Source organism: Elephas maximus, chromosome X (assembly GCF_024166365.1).
Source record: "Elephas maximus indicus isolate mEleMax1 chromosome X, mEleMax1 primary haplotype, whole genome shotgun sequence".
In the NCBI taxonomy this organism is placed as follows: domain Eukaryota; kingdom Metazoa; phylum Chordata; class Mammalia; order Proboscidea; family Elephantidae; genus Elephas; species Elephas maximus.
The window spans coordinates 137,800,618-137,827,307 of record NC_064846.1 but is presented as its reverse complement, the minus strand read 5'-3'; the positions used below and the strand labels follow the sequence as shown (position 1 = coordinate 137,827,307).

The 26,690-nt window shown below is 41.3% G+C and overlaps 1 protein-coding gene across 1 annotated transcript in view; it reads left to right on the top strand.

Moving 5' to 3' along the window:
* LANCL3 (LanC like family member 3) overlaps positions 1 to 26,690 on the top strand; it is a 137,864-nt gene that overhangs the window by 89,694 nt on the left and 21,480 nt on the right. The window contains exons 2-3 of the mRNA XM_049871332.1: positions 17,399 to 17,522; positions 21,279 to 21,476. Coding sequence (XP_049727289.1) covers positions 17,399 to 17,522; positions 21,279 to 21,476 — 322 coding nt within the window. The remainder of the gene's footprint in view (positions 1 to 17,398; positions 17,523 to 21,278; positions 21,477 to 26,690) is intronic.

The following is a 26,690-nucleotide window of genomic DNA, read 5'->3' as shown; positions in this document are numbered from 1 at the left end:
CCCTTGGACCCTGATGTACTGTAGTACAAGTTAAAATTATACTTCTGCATTATATGCGTGTGCATGTATCTTTAAATATATATTCTATTAATCACATGCATTCATCTAGATAAATTGTCTTGAGTTGTTCCATCATAGTGTAATTGACAGACTTTATTTTGTAAGTACCTCTTCATAATTAATTACATATTTGATATACATATCCCTTTTACACATTAAAGACAAAACTACTCCCTCAGTATCATGGGGATGCATGCATTTGTTTATTTAAAAAGTAGTTAACAGTTAGTAGTATTTTGTGTTTCAACTAATAAAGCAAATTTATAGGGAAGGTACCTGGCATTAAGCTTGTGGTTAAGAGCCTAGTTTGTTACCAGGAATAAATACAACAAAGCTACTTTGACCATATAGCATTAAGCTGAGTTCCTTGTTCAACCACCTGTGCAATTTGCAGTACTAAATAGTGCTGTATTTGCTGCAATGCAAAGCAATATAAAGCAGTGGTGTGCCAGGGACAGATTGTAATGAACAATTTTACATTTTTTCACCACATCAAAGATTCTGCTTCTAGGTATGGCTGGCATGTGTCTCTCTCCCAACCCCATGAGACCCTCCCACAGAATCAAAGACTCTTTCAAATTTACAATCCCTGACAGGGGTGGATGACCCAGTAAGCAAGGTGTCTTAGTCATTTAGTGCTGCTATAACAGAAATACCACAAGTGGATGACTTTAACAAAGAGAAGTTTGTTCTCTCACAGTCCAGTAGGCTAGAAGTCCGAATTCAGGGCACTGAGTCCGGGGGAAGGCTTTCTGTCTCTGTTGGCTCTGGAGGAAGGTCCTTGTCATCAGTCTTCCCTTGGTCTTGGAGCATTTCAGCTCAGGAACCTCAGGTCCAAAGAACGTGCTCTGCTCCTGGTGCTGCTTTCTTGGTGGTGTGAGATCTCCAACTCTCTGCTTGCTTCCCTTTCCTTTTATCTCTTGTAAGATAGAAGGTGGTACAGGCCACACCCCAGGGAAACTCCCTTTTCATTGGATTAGGGACGTGACCTGAGCAAAGGTGTTATGTCCCACCCTAATCCTCTTTAACTACAGGCGGAGATTATGATTTATAACACATAGGAAAATCACAAAATGGAAGACAACCACACAATACTGGGAATCATGCTCTAACCAAGTTGACACATATTTTAGGGGGACACAATTCTATCCATGGCACAAGGTAAGTATGGGCTTACTTGTGCTTACTTCCTAATCTGTAGTCAACAATTTCACATGGGTTTCACCACATTCTTGATCACCAACGATGTGATGAAACCCGTGTAAAATTATTCACTACAGATGATCTGGTAAGCAAGGCACCGTGCTTACTTTGCCTATTGGATAATCTGCCCTTGGGTGTGTCTCAGCACCATAAATAGAGTTGTTTTTTTTTTTAATATGAGTGTCTGGTCCTACCCCCCATAAATTTTGGTCTAGATCGAGGCTACTGTGTTTTAAAACTAATTCTGTGCTATGGCTACTGGCCATTTCTTTCTGATGGCTATCCTTACAATTTTGGTGATTGCTTTCAGTTCAACACTGGAGCCTGTGAGTGGATTTCATCCTTAGACAACATGTGAGCCCAGGATTCACTTAGTATTGATTCATTTATACTGACCAAAACAAAAACTGTACCCATTGCCATTGAGTCGATTCCAACTCATAGCAACACTATAGGACAGAGTAGAGCTTCCCCATTGGGTTTTCAAGGAGCAGCTGGTGGATTCAACCTGCCTATCTTTTGGTTAGCAGTCAAGCTCTTAACCACTGCACCACCAGGGCTCTTTTATACTGATACCCAACCCAGTAACCCAGTGCTGTCGAGTCGATTCAGATTCATAGCGACCCTATAGGACAGAGTAGAACTGCCCCATAGAGTTTCCAGGGAGCACCTGGCAGATTCGAACTTTTAATGGGACTACTGACAAAAAAAAAAAAATCCCATTAAAATAATAGCAAATTATGGAAAGTGGCTGAATAAAATCAATTTAGAGAAATAAAATATAGAGCATGATACAAATCCACTCAGACTATGATATTAGAATGTAATCTCTACGATGGCAGGATATTTTCCCTCTTTTGTTCACTGGCGGTCTCCTGTGACTATAGTGTTGTTGTTAACTGCTGTTGAGTAGCCCTGACTTATAGTGACCCCATGCACAGTGGAACAAAACATTGCCTGGCCATGAGCCATCCCCATTATTGGTTGTGTCCCGAACCATTGTGATCCATAGGGTTTTCACTGGCTGATTTTTCAGAAGTAAATTGTCATGCCTTTCTGCCTAGTCTGTCTGAGTCTGGAAGCTTCACTGAAACCTGTTCAGCATCATAGCAACACACAAGCCCCCACTGTCAGGCAGGTGGTGGCTGTGCTTGAGGTGCATTGGGCCAGAATCAAACCAGGGTCTCCTACAAGGAGGGCAAGAATTCTACCACTGAACTGCCTTCTAGTGACCCATAGTTGTTGTTGTCGGGTGCCGTCAAGTCAACTTTCAACTCATAGCAACACCATATGAGAGTAGAACTGTCTCATAGTGTTTTCTTGGCTATAATCTTTATGGAAACAGATCACCAGGCCCTTCTTCCATGGAGCTGCTGGGTGGATTCAAACCACCCTTTGGATTAGCAGCTGAGCACTTAACCATTTGCACCATAAGGGCTCATCTTAAAAAAAAATTTTTTTTTCATCTTAGGGCTCAGTAAATATTTACAGAATAACTTACGAGGTAATAAATCCTGCTTCACTTAGTAGTGATTATATATCCCAGTAACTCATCCCAGCTTCCCTTTCTAAGGACCAGAAACCTTCCCAGCCTTGTTCATTTGGTAAAAACCACTTGGAACCTGTCAAGGCTCAAACCTGAGGAAGGGCCTTTGGGGGACTTCTTGCCTTTAACAGAATGAAAGTGTTAATGTACTTCATTCTTCTCTTCTCTTTAGCCATAGCAATTGAGGTTCTCTACTCCTTTCCCTAGGCATACAATGAAAAATTAAAGCAGCCACAGAAGCACTTGTGCTTCTCATGACTGCCTGGTCCCAATCAGGGAATGGTGGTAGCAGTCTTTTCATCATGCCATAATCCTTAGATCACCTCAAATCTTTTCAATTTGTCATTTATATAAAATTGATTCTATCTGTATTTTATAATCTAGCTCTCCTAAGGATCCCTGACCAAAACTGTCTCTTAAAAGAAACCAGGAAAAAAAGTTAAAAGAACAAATCAGAATCATTTTCCCTTTTAAATATCTGAAAACATAATGTCAATGCAACAAAACTGCTTTGGACACAATCACACAGAGTATTCCTTTCAATGCTTAAATTGAGTAAGAGGAGAGGAATGGAAAAATGATACCTGTTGCTGTTGAGCCGATTCCGACTCATAGTGACCCTATAGGACAGGGTAGAACTGCCCCATAGGGTTCCCAAGGAGCGCCTGGTAGATTAGAACTGCCAACCTTTTGGTTAGCAGCCGTAACTCTTAACCGCTATGCCCCAAGGATTTCCAGGAAAAAAAAAAAAGATAGACAATTAATAAATCATATACGTCATGAACCAGAAAGAACCTGAGAAGTTACCTGGGTCAGCCACCTCATTATACAGATGCAGACAGTAGACTAAAGAGGTTGAATCACTTGCCCAGTGCCATATAATGACAAAGCCAGAAGTTCTGAATTTTCCAACCATTGTTACCACCCCTTCTCCCTGCTCCACTGCCTTAGAGTTTCGTTTTACACACAGAGAAGGTGCCATTCATGGCCAACCCAGCACTACACCACATTGCCTCTCCTAGCCCAAGGAACACATTTATTTATTAAAATATATTTTGAGGCACTGAGGAAAAAAGAAGATATAAGGGATTTTAAAGAATTTCTGCCTTCCCTCCTACGTGTACTACCTGTTCTAGAAGAGCCTTCATCCTTCAGTGCCCTGTCAAAGAGCATGACAAAAGAAACCCTTTCAGCCTGTTCTGTCTAAAGCATCTATATGAAAGAGTTACAGAGCTTTGAAGTGTCCAAATTGTTCAGATTTTGTTCTTCCAGGACCATTTTTGTGACTAGCTCTCTAAGGTCACAGGGTAAACAGTACATAATACAATCACTTAAGTTGAGGGGATGGTGATTCCTGGAAAAGAAGGTAATTGTTTCACATTGCTTGTTGGTGAGGCACCCACGGACCCCCTCTCTTTCTTTCCAAATATACTTTAAGGATCCATTGTCATGGTGGCAGATTTGAGAGAGTCCATTATCCTTGACCTGGAGCAGGATAAGAGGAGGAGGTAAGGAAGTCACACAGGGCAAAGGCAGCCAAGGTGACAATGTGTTGTCCGTGGGCTCTGGGATAGCACTTAACAAGAAAAATCAATCGCAACCTTGTGACTGCTGCCAGAACTGGAAACTGCATTTGAATTTGCCCACTCAGGCCATCAGCCCCATTTTAAAGAGCTCTGTAGCTAGAGTTTGCCGTGGAAATAGGAGTGCAGGTGGCCACAAAATTGCTTTACAGGGAAATGAATGTTAGCAATGTGATTATGTTGGCACTTTATGACTGCCCTCCCCCCATGTAAGTTTGACTGTAAGTAACTGAATCAAGAGTGACTTAAAAAAATAGGGGTTGATTTTTCTCTCATAACAGAAGTTTGGAGATAGGCGATTTCTTATATTGTACAGATGCTCAGCGATGTCCACGAAGACGAGAATCTTTCTATCTTTTTACTCCATCATTCTTTGAATGTTGGCCTCTCATCCACATGCCCATTGCCTCAGGATGCATGATGGCTTCTACAGCCCCAGACTTCACATCTGCATTCAAAGCAGCAAAAAGAGGACTGTAATAGTCATATTCATCCATTTTATTTCTTTTTTATCTTGGAAACAAAAAGCTTTCCAAGAAGCTTCCCTCACCCTAGAAGATTTCCCCATTAATCAGAACGAGGCTACATGGCTAACCCCTACAAGGAAAGCTGAGAACTGAGTATCTGGCAAGGGGCAATAAAATTATCATGATTAGCTGAGGCTAATAGCGATTTATCACCTAGGGCCGGACACACTTGTCACCATATGAGTTGGAATTGACTCCACAACAACGGGTACAGGTTAGCAAGGAATATAAGGAGCCCTGGTGGTGCAATGGTTAAGTGCTTGACTGCTAACTGAAAGGTCAGCAGTTCAACCTACAAGCAGCTCCGTGGGAGGAAAGACCTGTCTTTCTGCTTTCATAAAGATTACAACCTCGGAAATCCTATGGGGCAGTTCAACTCTGTCCTATATAGTTATTATGAGTTGGAATCAATTCGACGGTATACAACAACAAAAGCAAGGAATAGGAGGAGAATCAATGTTGAGTAGGTAACTAATAGAGTAAGCTACAAATAAAAAAAAATTTTTTTTTTTTTTGGAATTGGCCTTTCCAAATAAGAAAGACATTTACTGTGTACCTAAAGGGTAGGGTTACATAGTACACATCTCTGTATTTTTATACTCTCTAGCGCGCGTGCCAGGGACCCAGCAGGCACTTGAAAAATGCCTGTTTAATCATAGTTTGAGAATACTCCAGTCACATATTCATTCGACAGTAGCTTAGAGGAGGGTTCGATGTAAAATGGTCACCTATGCATCCAGTCTTAAAAATATGTAGTAATTCACTTTGAAGCATCAGGAGACCTAAGATTCCTGATCAGGGGCCTAACTACAGAAAATAGTGCCTAGGGCAATTAGTGTTATATCACTGAATGATCTCTCACAGCTGTCGATGGAAACTGTTATGGCCAGTAGAAACTGCTAATTGGCGCCCCGCCTCAAGAAGCTCCCAGGGCCTCTGCTCCTGATTTTCAAGTAACCAATGCCAAGAGGCTAAAAAGACATCCTAGTTCTTTAAGCTTTCTACCGGGAAGAAAGTACACAAGAGAATCTGCATCCAGATAAAATAAAATGTCAAGACTAGAGGCCAATTTAAACGTGTGCTACAATTTCATTGCAAAGAGACGTTTTGCCTACCCTATAAGAAATGAAACCACTGAAACACACGTCACATTTGCATTCCAGAATTATAGCCTAAATATGTGTATAACAAAAAAAAAAAAACCCAACCCACTGCCATCGAGTCAATTCCGACTCTTTATGACCCTATAGGATAGAGTAGAGCTGCCCCACACAGTTTCCAAGGCTATAAATCCTTATGGAAACAGAGTGCCACGTGTTTCTCCCACAGAGCGTTGGTGGGTTCGAACCACCAACCTTTCGGTTAGCAGCCAAATGCACAACCACTGTGCCATCAGGGCTCCTCCAAATATGAATATTCTGTAAATAGTTGTCATTAAGTGTTGAATCACAAAATAACAAAATATCGTAGCTGAAAGGCACTTTAAAGACCATCTTGGTCAAACTTCGTGCTTTTTCAGATAAGGAAACAGGTCCAGAGAGGTTACTCGATTTGTCTGAAGTTACATAGCAAGTTAGCGACAGAGCCTTGTCTAGAAATCAGATAAACTTGAGAAGCATTTTGAAAGAGCAAAGGAATGTGGTTTTGGGGAGGGAAAGTAGGACAGTGAAGACTACAAACGTGGTAACAAAAAAAGAAAAGTAAATAGGCAGGCAGGAAGGGCCATGTGTTGCAATGCAGGTTGACCTGAGCTGATCCTTGGGTGGGAAGATGAAGATGAGGGGTAAGAGGTGGGCAACAGCAGGATTATTTTATGAGAGACATCCTGAGCACAGACCTCTAAGGCCTATGGTGCTGAATGGCGGGGGTGGAGCCATAATTGGGCTTCAGATGCCCCTTTTAACAATAACTTACACGCATTCAGCTTGTGCTTTTCACCAGGAACTGTGGTAGGTACTTTAAATGCAATCCTTACAGCTACCCAGTGAGGCAGATCTTACTATTGCTACTTTTTACAAATGAGCAGATGGAGGCTTGAAAAAGATAAGTAATTTGCCAAAACTCACACTGCTAGAAAGTCGTGAAGTTTGGAACTCAGGTCCATCTGACCCCAAAGCCCATGTTTTTGATCACCATCATATGCCTCCTTTTTGTGTTCAAGAGCCGGAGTCATCCAATGCTTTAGCGAACCATAGAGTTTGGATCCGAGAGGGACCTCAGAGTTCATCTAGTACAGGGGTACTCAATGGGTGGTACCAGACCAGTGGCATCACCATCACCTGAGAGCTTGTTAGAAATTTAAGATCTCAGACCTCATGCCACAACTACTGAATCAGAATCTCTGAGGACATGGCCCAGGGATCTGTGTTTTAACAAGATTGCTAGGTGATTTTTAGACACACTAAAGTTGAAGAACTGACTTAGTGGGTAGATTTTAGTCCAGCCCCTTTATTTTACAGATGAGGAAACTGAGTTCTGGTGAAGTTGAGTCTTAAGCCCAGATATATTCATTCTTAGTCCAGTGCACTGTCTGCTGTGTTCTGTGGCTTCTGCATCACCTTCTCACAAAATATGTGTTGGTGCCTATGTTGGAAATACTGGATGGGGTTCAATGGACTACTGGCCTGACCCAGCATGTCCATTCATGTGCAAATCAGGTTTCTCCCTTCCTCTCCCTCATGACTCAGACCAAAGGCATTTCTCTACACCTAGAAGATCCTGTGCTTGTCTTCCTTTTAGCTCTCTTCTCCTCCTCCTCCTCTTCCTCCTTCTCCTCCTCCTCTTCCTTCTCCTCCTTCATCATCATCATATTATTATTACTTTCTTTTTAAAATTATGTTCACATTAATTCAATATTTCATGGCAGTGGTTCTCACCTTAGACGTGTTATGGAGTCATCCGGGGAGCTTTAAAAAATACTGATGCCTGGGTCCCAAGTCCAGGGAGTATGATGTAATTGGATTGGGGTGTGGTCAGGGTATTGAGATTTAAAGCTCCGCAGGTGATTGCAGTGTGCAGCCCAAAGTTGGGAACCGGTTTTTCATTTAGACTTTCACCATCACCTGGGAAGATAGGTTGAGCAGGTATTATAATTTCTATTTTGTAGATAAAGAAGCTCAGGCTCTAAGGCATTTAGTGTCTTACAGGAAAACACAGAATGAAATCATCTAGTGATGCTTGGCTCAGACTGGTTTATAAGAGTACTTTTAATAAGTCTTTAAAGCCAGCAGTCAGTCCGGAAGAATGGGGTAAAACCTGTTTGTCTTTTCTGGTTTTCAGTGTTTTCTTGGCTTGTGTTTCTTGACATGAAACAGAAAAAGGAAAAACTGTAAAATGGTATCTGGGACCAAATGTTTAGAACTGAAATTACCTGTAGAGTTACTTTAATGACTGGAAGATAATCATCAACTAGAGTAATCTAACTCCCATTCTCCATAGCCAGACCCAATAATGGTCAGGGAGCATCAGGAAAACCAAATGGAAGGGACTTGCTCTTTCTGTACCAGCACACGTGCCACATTTGGAGACTAACTAAAAAAAAAATAACAAACCTGGCTTCATTAGCTATGAGAGCTTCCCACCGGAATTTCTAACTCTGGACACATTTCTCCTGCATGGAGTACACTGAAGGAGAATTTCTTATTGTTGCTGCTTCTCTTTTCTGGATAATCTGATCATTTACATCATGATGTGTAACATTCTGGAAAACCTGGTGGCGTAGTGGTAAGTACTACGGCTGCTAACCAAGAGGTCGGCAGTTCGAATCCACTAGGCACTCCTTGGAAACTCTATGGGGCAGTTCTACTCTGTCCTATAGGGTCGCTATGCATCAGAATCAACTCAATGGCAGTGGGTTTGTTTTTTTTTTTGGTGTGACATTCTTGCCTGGTTCCTCCTCTTGCTTCCTGGAAAGTCTTTGAGAGCTTCCTATAATTCCTTCAGCCTAATTTCTCACCCTTCCCAAGAGAAATTCTCTGCTGCAACTAGCTTCTCTGTTCCCATAATCCCTTGCTATTCGAACTGTGATCCATAGACCAGGAACATCAGCATCACAAGGGAGCTGGTTAGAAAGGTAGACTTCTCTTCCCTCCCTCCCCATACACCCTAGACCTACAGAATCAGAATCTGCGTTTTAACAAGATCCCCAAGTGATTCATGTGTACACTGCAGTTTGACAAGTACCATCCTAATACACAGGGCTTTCCCCACCATTCCACAACTTAAAATGCCCCATTCTCCCTACTTTAAGTTATCTACTCCCTACTTGTTCTTCAAAGCTCAGCTAATATCCTACATCCTGTGTGAAGCCTCCAATATTTACCCCCTCCACCTAACTGCTTTAGGTCACTACTTTTATAATTCAAGCATATGTTGAATGTTTCATTATTTAGATAATTCACACATTTATTTAATCTCATTAGTAAGATTACATGTCCCTCAAAATGCCTAGCACAGGCTTTGCACATAATACTCACGAAACATTAACTGACTGAATTGTTCAATTTAACAAGATCTGTTTCATACTTGAAAATTTTCCCTTAATGCTACCTTGTTGTTGTTAGGTGCCATTGAGTTGGTTCCAACTCATAGTGAACCTGTGTACAACTGAATGAAACACTACCCAGTCCTGTGCCATCCTCACAATTGTTGCTACATTTAAGCCCATTGTTGCAGCCCCACTGTGTCAATCCATCTTGTTGAGGGTCTTCCTCTTTTTCACTGACCCTCTACTAAGCATGATGTCCTTCTCCAGGGACTGGTCCCTCCTGTTACCATGTCTAAAGTATGTGAGACGAAGTCTCACCATCCTCACTTCTAAGGAGCATTCCGGCTATACCTCCAAGACAGATTTGTTCCTTCTTCTAGCAATCCATGGTATATTCAATATTCTTTGCCAATACCATAATTCAAAGGCATCAATTCTTCTCCTTATTCATTGTCCAGGCCTCCTCATTGCTTTCTCTTGTCATAATGTTCTGCCTCAAAGCAGCTCCTTTGACTTTCTTCTCAGCCCTTAAGAAAATCCCCACCTACTTCAGAGATTTCCTGAAAGGCCTGCCTCTTCCCTGTGAGCTTCTCTTTTTGGACCCCATCTGGCCACTTCACTCAAGATGGAAAGTGGTTTCCAATTGGACCACGACCCCAAAGAAATCAAAAGTAAAAATCTAACCCACTGTAAACATTGGCTTTGTACCAAAACAAACAAAAAAACCTCTAAATTTTTTATTTGAAATAATTTGGACTGGTACCAATTTTTAAAAATTGTTTTGGGGCATGGGATGCTTTTCTGCTCCATCCTTGTTCCCACAGGAAACTCAGGATTGTCTCCGGCTCTCTCTTGTGGAATATGCTCATGTGGCCATTTCTCTTTTACTGATTTCAAGTCCTAAGGCAAGGAACACATTGCTGAGTGTGTAATCTTCTTGGGTTCTAGGCATGAGGGGCACAAATCCTTACCCTTAGATCCCCAAATCTTTCTGGGAGATTATACTATCTCCCTTCAGAATTGGAACACCACACCCGCTTTCAGACTTCCTGGTTTCTTTTCCAAGTCAACTGTTTCTTCTCCCATCATGACCAGCTTTTCTCTCCATTCTGACTCCACGTATCCTCCAAATCTATTTGTTTGGTATCAACCTCGAGTACCAAAAATACCCAGGCCCTAACAACTCAAATTCTTTTTCCCTCAAAGATACTGTTGATGGGTATCAAAAGTCAATTTTCAATTGGCTTTCAATTCTTGGGTAGTCAAATAGCTTATTTCTTTTGCTAAGCAGAGGCTTCTGCTACCACCAGAATGGTGGGACAAAGGATTGAGGTGAAATGAATTGCTGAGGGAAAACATCTAAGTTAGTATCAATTCTTACTCTGTTATGTACGTGTTTAGTAATATTGGAGTGAATTTGTGTTCTCTGTGCAGATGAACAGTCACGTACTCAGGACATTTTGGACTACTGCTTGATAGTGCTGGTGGTGGTTGAGCCAGACCTGGGGTGGGAAGTCTGGAATCTCCTGGCAGTTGTTTCAGACTCCTCAAGGATTAGCTGTCAGGTCAGCTTGAAAACTGTAGTTTGACACCAAAAATTCATATTCGCTAAATTGCCACCTCAAGATGCCTATTCCCTATAATTTAAAAATCTTTACTTATGCTCTACCTACCTCCAAAAAAGTACTTGGGGTGATTTACCATTAAAATGCATGACTATAGTAAAACTATTAACCAACTCAACCAGTGATTAAGGCATAGAAAGAAAAATGGTTACATACAGCAAAACCCCTAGGCTAAATAAAGTTATTTGCACTAAACGCAGGAATTAACTCTGCTTCTTGGCCCTCAGGAGTCCTGGCAATGTAGTGGTTAAGAGCTTGGCTGCTAACCAAAAGGTCAGCAATTCGAATCCACCAGCCACTTCTTAGAAACTGTGGGACAGTTCTACTCTGTCTTATAGCGTTGCTATGAGTCGGAATCAACTCGACAGCAATGAGTTTGTTTTTGGTTTTTTCCTTACCCTCAGGACTGAGATGAAACCCTCTCTTCTCTCTATATAATAAAACAAAGCTTATCAATTTGTTAGGTGAGCTATAAAAGGAACTTATCAATTGTACCTTTATATTGAAGAGGCACTGGAAAACTGTGAGCGGTATCTTCAATAGCAGTTTTGCAAAAACTTGTCTGTTTCTTCTATCGATCTTTTCTTCATATAGAAGCCAAGGGAATGATATAATCATAGTTGGAAAACAAAACAAATCTGTGGAAAATCAGTGTTGTTTGGAGCTCTGGTGGCACAGGGGTTAAAGCGCTCAACTGCTAACCAAAGGTTGGTGGCTCGAACCCACCAGTTGCTCTGTGGCAGAAAGGTACGGCAGTCTGCTTCCACAAAGATTTATAGCTTTGGAAACCTTATGGGGGCAGTTCTACTCTGTCCTATAGGGTTGCTATGAGTTGGAATCAACAGCAATGGGTTTGGTTTTTGGATTTTTGAACCTAATATTGGACAATGCATGAAGAATTTTAAAAATCCATGGGTGACTTTTCTAAACCAGTGCTTCTCAACTTTCACATGAGTGCAAGCCAGCTGGTGATCTTGTTAAGATGTAGATCATGATTCGGTAGGTCTGGGGTGGGGCCTGGGAATCTGCATTTCTAACAAGCTCCAGGCGATGCTGATGCTGCTGGTCCACAGACTACACTTTGAGGAGCAGCCATGTCTCAAATACCAGATGTCACAAAAGGGCTTATTATAGAGGTAGAGGACAGAAAACTCAAGATTAGGGTCACTATCATGGATTGAATTTCACCCCCCCCCCAAAATGTGTAAATAACTTGGTTAGGCCATGATTCCCAGTATTGTGTGGTTGTCCTCCATTTTGTGATCATAATTTTATCCTAAAGAGGTTTAGGGTGGGATTGTTAACATCCTTACTAAGGTCACATCCCTGATCTAATGTCAAGGGAGTTGGCCTGGAATGTGGCCTGCACCACCTTTTATCTTACAAGAGATAAAAGGAAAGGGAAGCAAACAGAGAGAAGGTACCTCGTACCACCAAGAAAGCAGTGCTGGGAGCAGAGCATGTCCTTTGGACCTGGGGTTCCTGCTCAGAGAAGCCCCTAGTCCATTGGAAGACTGATGACAAGGACCTTTCTCCAGAGCCAACAGAGAAAGAAAACCTTCCCCTGGAGCTTACACCCAGACTGTGAGGAACTAAATTTCCCTTTGTTAAAGCCATCCACTTCTGGTATTTCTGTTATAGCAGCACTCGATGACTAAGACAGTCCCTATCACGTATCTTAGGTGCCGGCATCTTTGTTACTGGTGGAAAGGAAAACCTATGATCTATCACGGTAAATAGCAAATGTGTTTATTTGAGGGGTGAGAGAGGTAAAAAAAAATGAAAGGATTGACTTTATATTGTTGCCTATTCTAGTTAGGCTCTTTTTATGGGAAACTGAAACTTTAAGTGACTAAGAATAGGATGAGAACAGGGAAATGGTGGTAGGTATTGTATGGTGGTGATGATTGTATGGAAATGGTGGTGATTGTATGGAAATGAGGCCAGGAATTGAAGTGGTAGCCCTAAAGCTGTTAAGAACTAAGGGAGCTATAAGGACTAGCTCTACCACCCATCTGTCCATCTGTCTACTGTGGTGGCTTGTTTACTGCTTTGATGCTGGGAAGTTTTGTCACTAGTATTTCTAATACCAGCAGTGTCACTCATGCTGGAGAGGTTTCAGCAAAGTTTCAGACTAAGGAGAAAGGCCTGGTGATCTACTGAAAATTAGCCAGTGGAAACTTATGGATCATAACAGAACATTGTCTGACTTGCATGCCTTGGTCACATCGTCAGGAGGAATTAGTTGCTAGAGGAACACATGTTCGGTGAAGTAGACAGAGATCCTCAGTGAGAGGAAGTGATTGGCACAATAGCTGCAACAATGAACTTGAACATGCTGGCAATTGTGAGGATGATGCAGGATCAGGCAATGTTTCATTCTGTTGTATATAGTCTCCATGAGTTGGAGTCCACTCCATGGCAGCTAACAACAACAACAAAGAACCAGCTACCTTTCTCTAACTTTCTGTCATTGCTTCTCATTGCATATCTGCTCCATCCTCCTCTCACTATTGAGTAGTTTATTCTGTCCTCCCTAACAGGTCCCACTTACTCCCAGTTTCAGTACCTCTTACACTCAGCTTGTGTGTGGGTGCTACTCCCAACCAACTTTTAGCATCAGCCATTATTACCAACAGCTCGTCTTTTTTCTGAACATACATTTCAAATTCTTGAGAAGGGGAATTTGATTGGCATAGCATACTTTAGGATACTGGGAAAAGCATGGCTTTTGGATTCAATCAATGTTAATGGGGGAGGGGCAGGTTTGAGTGATGCCTAGAAAAAGAAATATAGGTAGCAATGACTGCCACTTCAGAGGGGCTGTGGGCAGGACAGCCCTGGGTAGAGGTCTGTGGGGAGCCAAGTATTCTTTGGCTTGGTCCATTTCATTCATTTCCTTAATGAAGTTCATCTCTCGTCTGTATGGAGTGGTTTAGACACAGCACAACCTTCAAGAAGGACCAAGAAACAGAGCACTTGCTTTACTGTTTTCTAATCTCTTCATACAGAGAAGCCAGCCCGGTAGGAATATTTCACAACAAACACCCCTTGTTGAAGATCAGTGAAAGGAATCAATTCAACTAAAAAAAACTTTGTTTAAACCAAACCACCACAGACTTGCCTTTGTATTTTAGAGATATCTTCATTTATTTAATTCGATGGAGAAAAAGTTTTTTAAAGAACCTAATGCATCCAAAATGTCGACTCATAGCAACCTCATGTGACAAAGTTGAACTGCCCTATAGGGTTTTCTAGACTGTAATCATTAGGGGAGCAGATTGCCAGGTCTTTCTCCAGCAGAACTGTTGGTGAGTTCAAACAGCCAACCTTTTGGTTAGCAGCTTAGTGCTTAACCATTGCACCACCAGGGCTCCTTGCATAGGCCTTAGGCGATACAGATACAGGATAGGGAATTTGGGTATGTTTTGGTGAAGGCCTAATGAGCAAGGAGCTCCCCTCTGCCATCCTACTGAAATACCACTTCCTCACTTCTCAGGCCTCTCAGAGTATTTAAAAAACAAGATGTTCAAAGGCATATGTTTGCCCTGCCATCTCGTTAAAGGTGTGTGTGTCCTCATGTGCATGTTCCCATGTGCTAGGGGTGGGGAATGGAGGGATGTCTGAGAGAGATGACAAACCAGAGAACAAGAACAAGCCCCAACCTCCCATATCTCATCTCCTTTCTCCTTTCTCTATTTTTTGTTCAGGGGAAGAAAGCACACTCCTCCTCACTCACCCCCCTCCCCACGCGTACTTGTAATGAACACTATTTTCAGTTTTTATTTGCTGATCAATAAACCCAAGGGTAGGTCTTGTCTGTTCCCAGCGATAAAGAATTGCATGCATAACTGGTCTCTATCCAGTTGAACAAGCACCAGTTTCTCTTTGTTTTTCACGGTGTTTCTGAGAGATAAGAGGAAACCACCCAGACATGATGCATGACCAGGGGATGTTTTGAAATAATATTTTATAAGCATATTCCCTATTCTAAGCTGTGGGTTAGAGATGGGAAGAAAGGGGGTGGGAACCACATATAAGTTGATTTGGGGGGGGTCAAAAACAAGCATGCAAACATACATAATACACAGACATAAAGAAAATGAAAGAATAAATGTTCAACTGAGAAAAGAATGAGCCAATTTTCAGTTGCAGACACCAAAGCCACATAGGGAATTTTAGTAATTCAAATGAATACATAACCCTGAAAATTCAGTGGCCTTTTCATACCACAAAAACTGTCTCTATTACATGGATTCATGATGAGTATTGGGCAGACAGGACCTAAGTACAGTCAAAGAGCAAGATACAATCCCAGAAAAATATGGGATGGAACTAGGTTGGAGTCCTAGTAAATGCATGCTCTTCAAGGTTCTTGGCAGGTTGCTGTGAGTGGGCTAGGATGGAAGGGTTGATATGAGACTAATGATGCAAGATTTTAAGTAGCGTAAGACTAAATTTAAGATCAATTGGTACTGATAAAAGCACAAAGAGCACAGAGTTTTCAGTAATGGATGAAATTTTTGGTAGCAATTTGAATAGATGCAGACTAGGAAATCATTTAGGAGAAACTTGCTATTAAGCTAAAAAAAGACCTGAGGCAGAGCCCTGAAATGGCAATGGAAATACATGGAAAGATTGGGTCTTCTGGAATTTTATGCAGAAAGGAAGAATAAGTTCAAGAGACAAATATAGATAGCTAAAAAAAAAAAAAAGGCAAATTTAAGTTGAAAGCCATGGCATAATTGGTTCTGAGCAAACAAAGTTGGAAAACGAGGAGAAAGTAAAGTCTTATTTCAAAAGGAATTGGTGGGTCTGATGCCAGCTAACTGGCAGGAAGATTAGATGTGTGAGTCTTAGGAAAGAAGCCAAAATCAAATGGACTTTTCTCTGATCCCAGATTCATTCATCCAAACCAAGGCTGAACTTCAGGTGCCTTTTCTCTTTCTCTCTCTTTTTAACCTGACCAGTACTTTTCCTGAGCAGGTCTGCTTTTTTGGAAGCTTGGCTCCCTGAGAGCAGAGGTCTTATCTCTGTTGTTCATCGTACTATCTACAGCACTTAGAACCTGATTGCCTGGCATATAATAGGGACTTAAGAAATAATTGTGAAAAAAAAGAAAGAACTGTGAAAGGAAGGAAGGAGGGGGGCAGGGAGGGAATAAAAGAAAGAGGGAAGGGGGGGGTTCTGCTTTTCATACCAGTTAAAACCAAACCAGTTGCCTAGAGTTGACTTCAACTCATGACGACTCCATGTGTGTCAGAGGAGAACTGCACTCCATAACGTTTTCAATAGCTGAATTTTCAGAAGTAGATCGTCAGGCTTTTTTCTAAGGCACCTTTCTGGGTGGACTTGAGCCTCCAACCTTTTGGTTAGCAGCCGAGCAAGTTAACTGTTTGTGCCACCATGGACTTGTCATACCAGTTAATCTGGAGCTTATTTACTCATACATCAGTTACCAAAGGCCCTTTCAAGTTCTGTGTTAGTCAAGCATACCAAAATGATGAGGTGCCACAGTCCTTGCCCTCAAAGAACTGATAGATAGACACAGTACACCAGTGGTAAGTGTTACACCAGACAAATAGGCATGGTGATATGGGGAGCTTGCCAAAGAGCATGTAATCTGCCCTGAGGAAGGGTGGGAGGCAGAACACGTGGCAAACCTGAGCAGAAGCCTAATAAAAGCAATGATGCTTTACAGGCTCGAGACCATTTTAATCTCTACAGTGACATGGCTGACTGTGGCTAGATTGAATAAAACATGGAAGACTGCAAATCATTGCATTTTAGCCATTATCTCTTCAGTGTCTTTTTGACGCTAGATGTTATTTTGCCTTGGTATTATTGGACTTTGATTTCATTCAAGGAATGCAAAAGGCTAGAGTGAGACTGTCATGCAGCAGCTTGTCATAAGAACTGTGACTTGATAAGTGCAGGCCTAAATGACTCAAATCGAAGGCCTGTTGTCTAGGCCAGACCTGCATCATACCCCGTGAGTAACAGCTTAGTTAAACATGGTCAGTTAGGAGCGCCATTGGTTCTTTTTGGAGCAATTTCTTGGTCCTGTGACAAGGATTAATGATATACCAGCCGAAAGGTTGTCTTTGCATTTTTTAACAGTCTATAGCAGTAAAGGTGTGTGTTTTCCATCAAAACAGCACACTTTCTGAAGTGGGTAGATAAATGGAACAACAAAAGGAGGATCAGTGTTTAAAAAATATATATGGTCAGCTAAGCTTATGTACGGAATGCATTATCACATAGGAAAAGGATCCTGGGGATATGCTGACTTTTGAAGCAAGAAAATCCAGTAGCCGAGGGGGAAAAATATGCTGCTTTGACTTCTGCTTCTTGATTTCCTCACTCAGGTGCTGACCCCAACGCAGATCAAATCAATTTGCCAGGCGATTCTGGACTCTGGGAAGCAATATGCCATAAAAAAGAGGAAACCATTTCCCCTGATGTACTCTTATTATGGAACCGAATACTTGGGTGAGTGAAAGTTTTGGAAAAGACCTACAAGATGGATAATATTAATGTTGAGTGAAGATTGAGGTTTCGGTTTCGACATAGGTCATCACTATTCATTTCACTAGAAATACCTTAAAAACAAATATTGATAGGTAGTTGTTGCTGTTACGTGCCATCGAGTCAATTACAACTCACGGCGACCCATGTGACGGAGTAAAACTGCCCCGCAGGGTTTTCTAGGCTGTAATCTTTACAGAGGCAGATTGCTGGGCCTTTGTTCTGTGGAGCCACTGGGTGGGTTCAAACCGCCAACCTTTTGGATAAATAATACAAATCACAATTTGATATCTGTTTTCATCGTCTACCTGACAGAAATGTAGCTATTTTTAACACTTACTAACTTTCACTAAAGGCTAAAATCCTTTTTCTGGATTGTGAGTTCATTGACCTAAATTTGTTGAAAAACTGAGAGCAGTTTTCACACTCATTGGGACTAGTGCCTCTGCATAGGTAGACAGGATTCAGCCACTAACAATTTTCAAATAGTTAATATTAATGGATTAACAATATTAATGGATTAACAACTGAATCACGATGGCTAATTTTAAGATATGAGTCACATAGAGGGTAAGTTAGTCACTCCTTTTTTAAGTCCTTCAGTGGGTCCCCATCATTCCTGAGCAAGGCTTACAAGGCCTTTTGTGATCAGAGACCTACCTCCTGCTCCAGACTCAGGTTTCATCTCTCTCCTTCCTGAAACTGTCCAGCCCAGTGTCCAAGAAGCACTGTGTTCCCATACCTTTTTTATCTTTGTGCACGTTCCTTCTGTTAAGTGTCCCGCACCCCACCCCTTCATCCATCTATAATACTTATACCTAGACTTCAAGACTCTGCTCAAATATCAGATCTGCAGAGAAACTTTCTGTGCTTTTGGAAAAAGGATTTGTCAAGCCCTCTCTGGAGAAATACTCATACTTTACAGTTTTTCCCCTGAAGCAAAATTGGGCAACATGCTGTCCCGCCCACACTTCTATTGTAGTCCTTGTCACATCACACTGTAATTAGTGGCTTACTTGTCCAACTGCCTTAGTAGGCTTTGTGCACCTTTAGGTTAGGGACTTTGTCTCATTTATCCTTGAAATCCCTAGATCTTTACCATAGAGCTTGCACATACTGGAGTGCCCAAATGAATGAATGAATGACCAATGAATAACTTCAGCAGTGAGCTTACAGGCTAGCAATTCCCTGAGTGTTTTCTCCAAGAACCATTAAGTTCCTGTCTAAGTTTCCCTAGAAGCAGACTCTGAGACAAGGATGACTTCAGAATGTTAATAGAGGAGAGAGGAAACTGGGCAGGGAAGGTGTACTAATGAGCAACTGTGGGCAACTGAGGCTCAGTCCCACTGGGAACTCTGGGAGACTGTATAGAACGTGCCTCAGAATGGTCCCCATCTAAGGGATGAGGAAGCTGGGATATTCATCCACCAACTTCCTGCTTTATTGGTGGAGACCTGCTCCCAGAGGTGTTAATCCCCTAGCACTTGGGCCCTCCCCCTGTGGGCTGGGTACACTCTTGTGGCCAGAGAAAGCCTCAGGCAGAGTCTTAGGTGTTTGGGGTAGGAGGCGGACAGGAATGGTGAGTGTGAATGAAGTGGTAGACTAGGCACTGACAGTGTCTGCTATTGCCCCTGGTAGAGCTATGCCTTGCATTTTTCAAGTTCTTTAGGGAAATTAACATTCTAGCCCTTTACATAGACAGCACCAAGCAGATTCCTATCTAATGCATAAATATTTTCCTAGAAAGCAAACTTTTTTTCCAACAATTTCCACACAGTGAAAGAAAGTTTAATGTTTTTAAGGAGAATAGAATTTTTGACTGGATGCAACTATGAGGTTTCTGAAGGGGTCAAGAGCTCCAAGTATGGCAAAGTAAAAGGTGCCAGAGTGCAAAGAGAAAGCTTAACAAATACAATAGAGTTGAGTTTAAAGGGCAAACAGTCAGATGATATTGACCCCAGCACCACCCACTAATCAGGATTCTACTAATTGGGAATGAGTGACGACTCTTACAGAAGTTGGGGCGATTTTCCCGTTGTTAAGCTAACTCCTTTTACTAAGGCAGGCTCAGGCCTTTACCAGTTCAGTACCCTCTCCACGGGAGAAAGATGTGGCAGTCTGTTTCTGTAAAGATAACAGCCTTGGAAACCCTATGGGGGCAATTCTACTCTGCCCTATAGGGTCACTATGAGTTGGAATGTATTTGACGGGACCCTCTGCTAGAACTCCTAGGAATTCTTCAAAACTTTGCTAAGATGAACCTTCAGTGACCCTCTCCCCTCCACTCCCACACCCCCCTAGGCCAAGTTAAATTTTCCAATCTCATTTTGCTTTTAGCTCCTGGTACACATCTCTCATAGACCACTTATCACCTCATGTCTGGCTCTCTACAATGGACTGGATGGAGAGGTCTTCTATATATATGTATATATATACCCATTACCATTGAGTCGATTCTGACTCATAGCAACCCTATAGGTCAGAGTAGAACTGCCCCAAAGAGTTTCCAAGCAGTGCCTGGTGGATCTGAACTGCCAACCTTTTGGTTAGCAGCCGTAGCACTTAACCACTACACCACCAGGGTTTCCATATCTATCTGTCTATATATCTATACACACCCACACACACACACACATATATATATACATACATATATAAAACCCTTTGCTTTCAGGTCGATTCCAACTCATAGCGACCCTATAAGACAGAGTAGAACTGCCCCATAGGGTTTCCAAAGACCAGCTGGTGAATTTCAACAGCTGACCTTTTGGTTAGCAGCATAGCTCTTAACCACTGTGCCACCGGGGTCCCCTTCAAGGTATAGGCTGAGCCATATTCATCATTATGTATATCCCCAGGGCTTAGACAATGCCCAACAAAGACATGCTAAATACGAAGGACTAAGCAAATTAACTCCAATTACTACTGTCTAACATTACAGAAAAAGGGATTTAGTTTGTTTTGTTCACTGCTTTATTTTCAACACCTAAAACAATACTTATCAGTTGAATGAATGAATATTTAGGATACCTACAATGAATTATTTTCTGGCACTTTCGACTTGTTTTCATAAAAACATAATTACAGAAATTTCTTTCTTTTAGCTCTTCTCTAAAGCAGGGGTCAGTCAGCAAATTTCTCCTGTAAAGGGCCAGATAGCAAATATTTTAGACCCTGCAGACCATACAGTCTTTGTTGCAAATACTCAACTCTGCCATATTATAATGTGAAAGCAGCCATGGATAATGCATAAATGAATGAGTGTGGCTGTGTTCCAATAAAATTTTATTTACAAAACAGGAGGTGGGCCTGATTTGGCCTTTAGGTTGTAGCTTGCCGACTCTTGCTCTAAAGTATGTTCCTGAGAAGTCTTTTTTCAGCAACACAATTACTATATCACTATACGTGCTTTCAAGGAGGCCTGGTCGCACAACAGTAAAGTGCTCAGCTGCTAACCAAAAGGTTGGTGCCTCCACAGAAGAAAGAACTGGCAATCTACTCCCAAAAAGATTACAGCCTGGAAAACCCTATGAGGCAGTTCTACTCTGTCACATCAGGTCACTGTGAGTTGAAAATCGACTCGACAGCACTTAACAACATATGTGCTTTCAAATAATATTACCGTTGATTTTTTTTTTATCCTATGATTGTTTTTTCACTAAATCAAACTGGCTCTCCTTCTAATTGTATGAATTAATTATGCTTTGTGTGTTAATATAGGGGCAGCTCATGGTCTGTCATCCATTCTCCAGATGCTTCTTTCTTACCATGAACACCTCAAGCCCTCAGATCAGGAGTTGGTGTGGCAGAGCGTGGACTTCCTCATGGAGCAAGAACAGAACTGCAACTGGCCGCCTGAGCTTGGCGAGACCATTGAGAGAGAGAACGAGCTGGTCCACTGGTGCCATGGCGCCCCAGGTCTCACACATTCTATTACCTGAAAACATTGCTTTTCATCCAGCTTAGCCAAGGGAGGTTCCATTTCTGATAATGGGGGGTATTTCTCATCTTATGTCATTACCATGTGAGATAAAAAAAAAAAAAAGTTAAGTTTTCCAAAGCCAAAAATGTCTTGATCTTTAAAGGACTTCCAGAAATGATCCTGTGTAGCTTTAAATATATCATCTATATCTATTTGTATATGAAGTTAAAACAGCACTGTCCAATAGAAACAGAATATGAACCACATATGCAATTTAAAATTGTCTGGTAGCCTCTTAAAAAAAGTAGAATGAAACAGGTGAAATTAATTTTAATAATTTATATTATACAACCCAATACCCAAAAAAGTATCATTTCCACATGCAACTAATTTAAACATTACTGAGATATTTCACATTATCGTTTTCATGCAATTTTTAAAATCCAGTGTCTCTTTTACACTTATCTCACTTCTCAATTCAGACTAGCCACATTGAAAGTTTGTCCACATTGGACAGTGCCGATCTGGAGCCTGGCAACTCAAAATGTGGTCCCTAGACTAACAGCAGGGGCAACCTGGGAGCTTGTTAGAAATGTAGAATGCCAGGCCCTATCCCAGACCCACTGAATCAGAATCTTCATTTTAACAAGAGCTCCAGGTAATTTGTATGCACATTAAAGCTTGAGACCCACTGTTCTATAATTCAAGTGAAGATTTCCATTAGAATCTAATAAAAAAGTCTACAGAAAAGAGAAGCCATTCCCAGTGAAGTCTCTGGAATTGAGCCTAGAAAAGATGTCAGACCCCATCTTTCCCTCTCTCCCCTCCCCCCCTTTTTTTAAATCCCATTACACTGTTAATCAGACCTTCTGAGAAGGGACAATTTGAAAGAAGTTAAATTTCAATAAATTAATCTTGGTTAGTTGGCCAGGGCAGAGATTTAAAATAGCAAATAACACAAGATTGTTGGATTCTGAGTGGATTTAATCTTCAAGGCTTTAATGCTTCAATCCCATGAGCACAGCTTCAAAACGTATTTGACTTCTCTTAAATTTGATGCCTGATTGCCATTGCCTCCTTTTCCCTCTTACCTAATTAATGTTCTTTATTCCAACTGTAATTTCATTTTTCCTTGATACAGTTTGAGTTGATGGATAATACAGGCCTTAGTCCCTTGGCCATATTTCCTCTGTCCACCACATTTACTTAAGGAAGGGACTTCAAAGGCACCTATGTATGCTTGTACCAGTCCCAGGGCATTGTGCATTATGTCCAGGCTAGATGCTACTGGTTGTAATTTGAGCCCATTTCTTGTTGTTTTGACCTTTATGGAGAAAAACAGCAGTTATTTACCATCCTGGAAATAATATCTCTTCATGTTACGCTCAACACTCCCATTTCCCATTCCCTCTAATCATTGTCAATGATGGTCTCTGGATATCCTCCAAGTACTTCAGGGTCCTTGAATTTTGGAGATGTCCCAAACCAAATACAGAACATTTTAAAAGAACTCAATGTGCTAATAAAAGCCCTGAAAAGAGTAGGAAGATAATCTGCTAAAATGAGTGACTGGGTCAGTTAATTGTTATGGTTGCCTTGAAGGGCAGTTATTCCATCCTTTTTATACATCAAATACCATCTGTCTTTGTAAATTATGTACCATAACAGTACGGCATAGGCTTCATCACTTTGGGGACTTTATTTATCCTCCTTTATCATTCATGTTCAGTATCTTGGTGAGATTAAACATAGGTTCCAAAGCAAAACCATTCAATCACAAATCACTGGACTACCAAAAATAAACCAATTCACAAGTGAATAATGAACTAAATGGGACCCATCATTTCTGCTAAGCCCCACATGCTAAAAACAGCATCAAGAGTGGTTATAGTAAGTCTGATAAGGGTAGGTTAAAGACCGTCAGGATCTCTTTGAAGTCAGCAACAGTAAACTCTTCAAACAATGTAAAACAGGAGATGGCCCAGAAAAATAATTTTCATTTGTTTGAGAAAAATGTTTTTGGAGAGTAAATTTGTGAACAGCATAGACTGTTTGGGGCAGCAGACCAATTATGTGATTAAAAACCTGCCACAGATAATCCACAAGGTGGAACTTCATGAATGATATTTTGTCTCCCCCTACAATTATTTCCTATTGACTTTCCTTCAACCCATCTCTACAGGTGACAGCCCTAGTTATCATTCACACAGTGTAGAAGTAGTTTTTGACTCTAAATTAATAACACTGGGTTCTAATTGTAGCTTCAACACTAACCAGCTAAGTGACCTTGTGAAAATCATTTTGCTGCTTTTATGCCTTTGTCTCTTCATCTGTGAAATGAGCACATTGAGATGGAATAGTGGAACTTAATCTTTCTATTACCAGAGACCCTTTAATGCTGTAGACCCTTGACATTCCTGAGGGATATGCCTCAAAAGCTTTGCAAACACCTACATTTATAAATACCCAGTGTGGCATATAGCTTCTCTCATTAAATGCAATGAAGTATAATAAGCAGATATCTCTTCATAGCCTTAGTGATTCTGAAATATAGGACTAAAGTCATTTGCAAAACCATTAAAATAAATGCTGTGGCTAAAATAAACTCTAGACAGCATTGTATTACATCATTACTGTGGTAACAATGACAGTGCATTTCCTTTACTCTGCAAGGAACACAGGTGCCTCTGTGTGTGTTTGGGTGTGTTTAATCATTTCACAAGGGCTCTTGCGTAAGGGACTTTGAATAGAGAACAACAAGGGCTTGTGGAGTGAAGGTGTCACTGGTCCCCAGGCTTTGTAGTGCACACTGTGCAATGCATGCCTCAGTGAAATTGCCAGTCCCAGAATGGACATGCGTGGTGATTTTCCAGTATGTTGAAACCACACCTATTAAGTCTGGCTTCCACCAGGTTCTGCTAGATTCAGTATTTTGAAAGATTTTGTTTCTCAAACCATACTTATTAAGTAATAATTAATTTCCTTCCCCAGTTGCATTTGGCAAAGACACATATCATTGCTGACTCAAGTTTCTTATCAATGTACAATATTCAGTGTTCCCATGACGCAACAGCATAGTTAACATCAAAAGCAAAGGAACTCATAAAAAAGAGGAAAGGAATCCAGTATTTCTTTTGTTTAGATTAAGCAGCCTTAGTGTGGATTTCATTACGCCAGGTTAGGAACCAACAGGATTAGAAGTTTCTCAAAGTTCCTTTCATGTACCATTCTGTGATTCAGGCTGCAGGCAGAGGCCCTTTTTCTCTGGCTGAAATCACAGGATCAATACCTATTAAGCTGTTTGGGGCTAATGGCCTGGTACAGCAATTATACCATCTCATCCCTTCTTCCTTCCATCTCTCTCATCCTCACCTCAGTGTCAACCTGTACTGGCGTGAGAAGTGAGGACTTTTAGGGCCAACATAGATTTATGGAGCCCTTGCCTTGTGCCAAACACCATGCTACAAACTAGAGGAAGCAAAATTAACAAGATACAGCCCCTACCCTTGGGTAATTTGCACTATACTAAAGGAGACAAGCATTTAAACATATAATTTTTATTAGATACTGTATGAGTGCTAAGATTTGTATACAGAGTGATGGGAACCCAGAGGAGGGGTTCTTGGTGCTGCATATGAGTTCAGGGAGGGCTTCCTGGAGGAGGTGATGCTTGAGATAAGTCAGCCAGGCCAAGATAGACAGAAGGTTGTTCCAGCATGGGCAGTCAGAGGCATGATACCACATGGCAAAGGAAAGGCAACTGTGAGTGTTTGGTTTACTGAAGTGAGTCAATTAGTCATTGACAGAAATCTGCTAGGGGTTGCATAGCATAGTCTCCTGTCTGACTGAGGGCAAGATTCCCAAGAAGGGGGTAGCTGTGAGCTGGATGTTTGTTAGCAGCTAACTATTAGAAAACAACTGGAAAATGGGGCAACTGCTGGTAAAAAGGGATCTGGACAGGATACAACAGCATTCACTACACCTGACTAACTCTTCCTTATCCTTCAGCACTCAGGTTAGATGGTGCCACTCCCTCTAGTAGGCCTTCTCTACCAACAAGTGTGGGTTAGGGGCTCTCCTTTGTGCTCTCATGCACCTCTATACACCTCTATTACCCCTCACATAGCCTAATTATACCCCCAGTTAGGCTGTAAGTTCATGAACGCAGGGACTATTACTGTGCTAAAATATAGTAAACGCTCAGTTCATATCTAAATAGTCACCAAGTCCTGTGAAATGTCTCTTTCATTAGCCTCTTTGCTATCTTTCTGCCAATATGATCAGCTCATGGCTATTTTATTGCCCCCTTTTAGGTCTCTCCCAAACCCTCTGTAGGGCATTTTGACTATAATAGCAATCACATCTTTAAACAAAAATAAAAGCAAACCAGTCCACAACAAAACACTTTCGCTTCCAGAATGAAGTCCAAGCTGCTGAACTGCATTTGTAAAACCATCCCTAATCTGAACCAAACATATGCTTCCAACCCACTAGCCTGTTGGTTAGAACACTGCCCCATGGCATCCACTTGGCTTGTCCTTCTTGGCTCCAAATCTTGTCCTTACTGATCTTGGCACCTAGAATGCCCTCCCTGCCTCATCTTGGGCCTGGTGTTTCCCATGCATCCTACGAAGTCTGGAACAAGCCTCACTTCCATCTAAGGCTTCCTCTGTCTTCCTCCTTTTTGATCCATCTAGTATTATTGACAGCACCACTCATTTTATGCCTCAGCAGTGTCATGAACTGTATGTCCTATTATATATCAGCCACATGTGCATATTTTTCTCTCTCTTTCTAAACAGTACCTTCCTGAAGAGCAAGTGATATTTTATGTCACCCAGGGCTAGGACTGGCTACACAATTTGGGAGGCCCAGGGAAAAATTAAAATATAGGTCCCTTGCTAAAAAATTAAGAATTCGAAAAGGCCAAAATTTGGTTGTTTGAAAACACCAACAAAATCAATAAACCATTGGCCAAACTGACAAAAGAAAAGCAGGAGAGGAGGCAAATAACCCAAATAAGAAATGAGATGTGGGGCATTACAACAGACCCAACTGAAATAAAAAGGATAATAACAGAATGCTATGAAAAATTGTACTCTAACAAATTTGAGAACCTAGAGGAAATGGACAAATTTCTAGAAACACACTACCTACCTAAACTAACACAAGCTGAGATAGAAAATCTGAACAGACACATAACAAGAGAA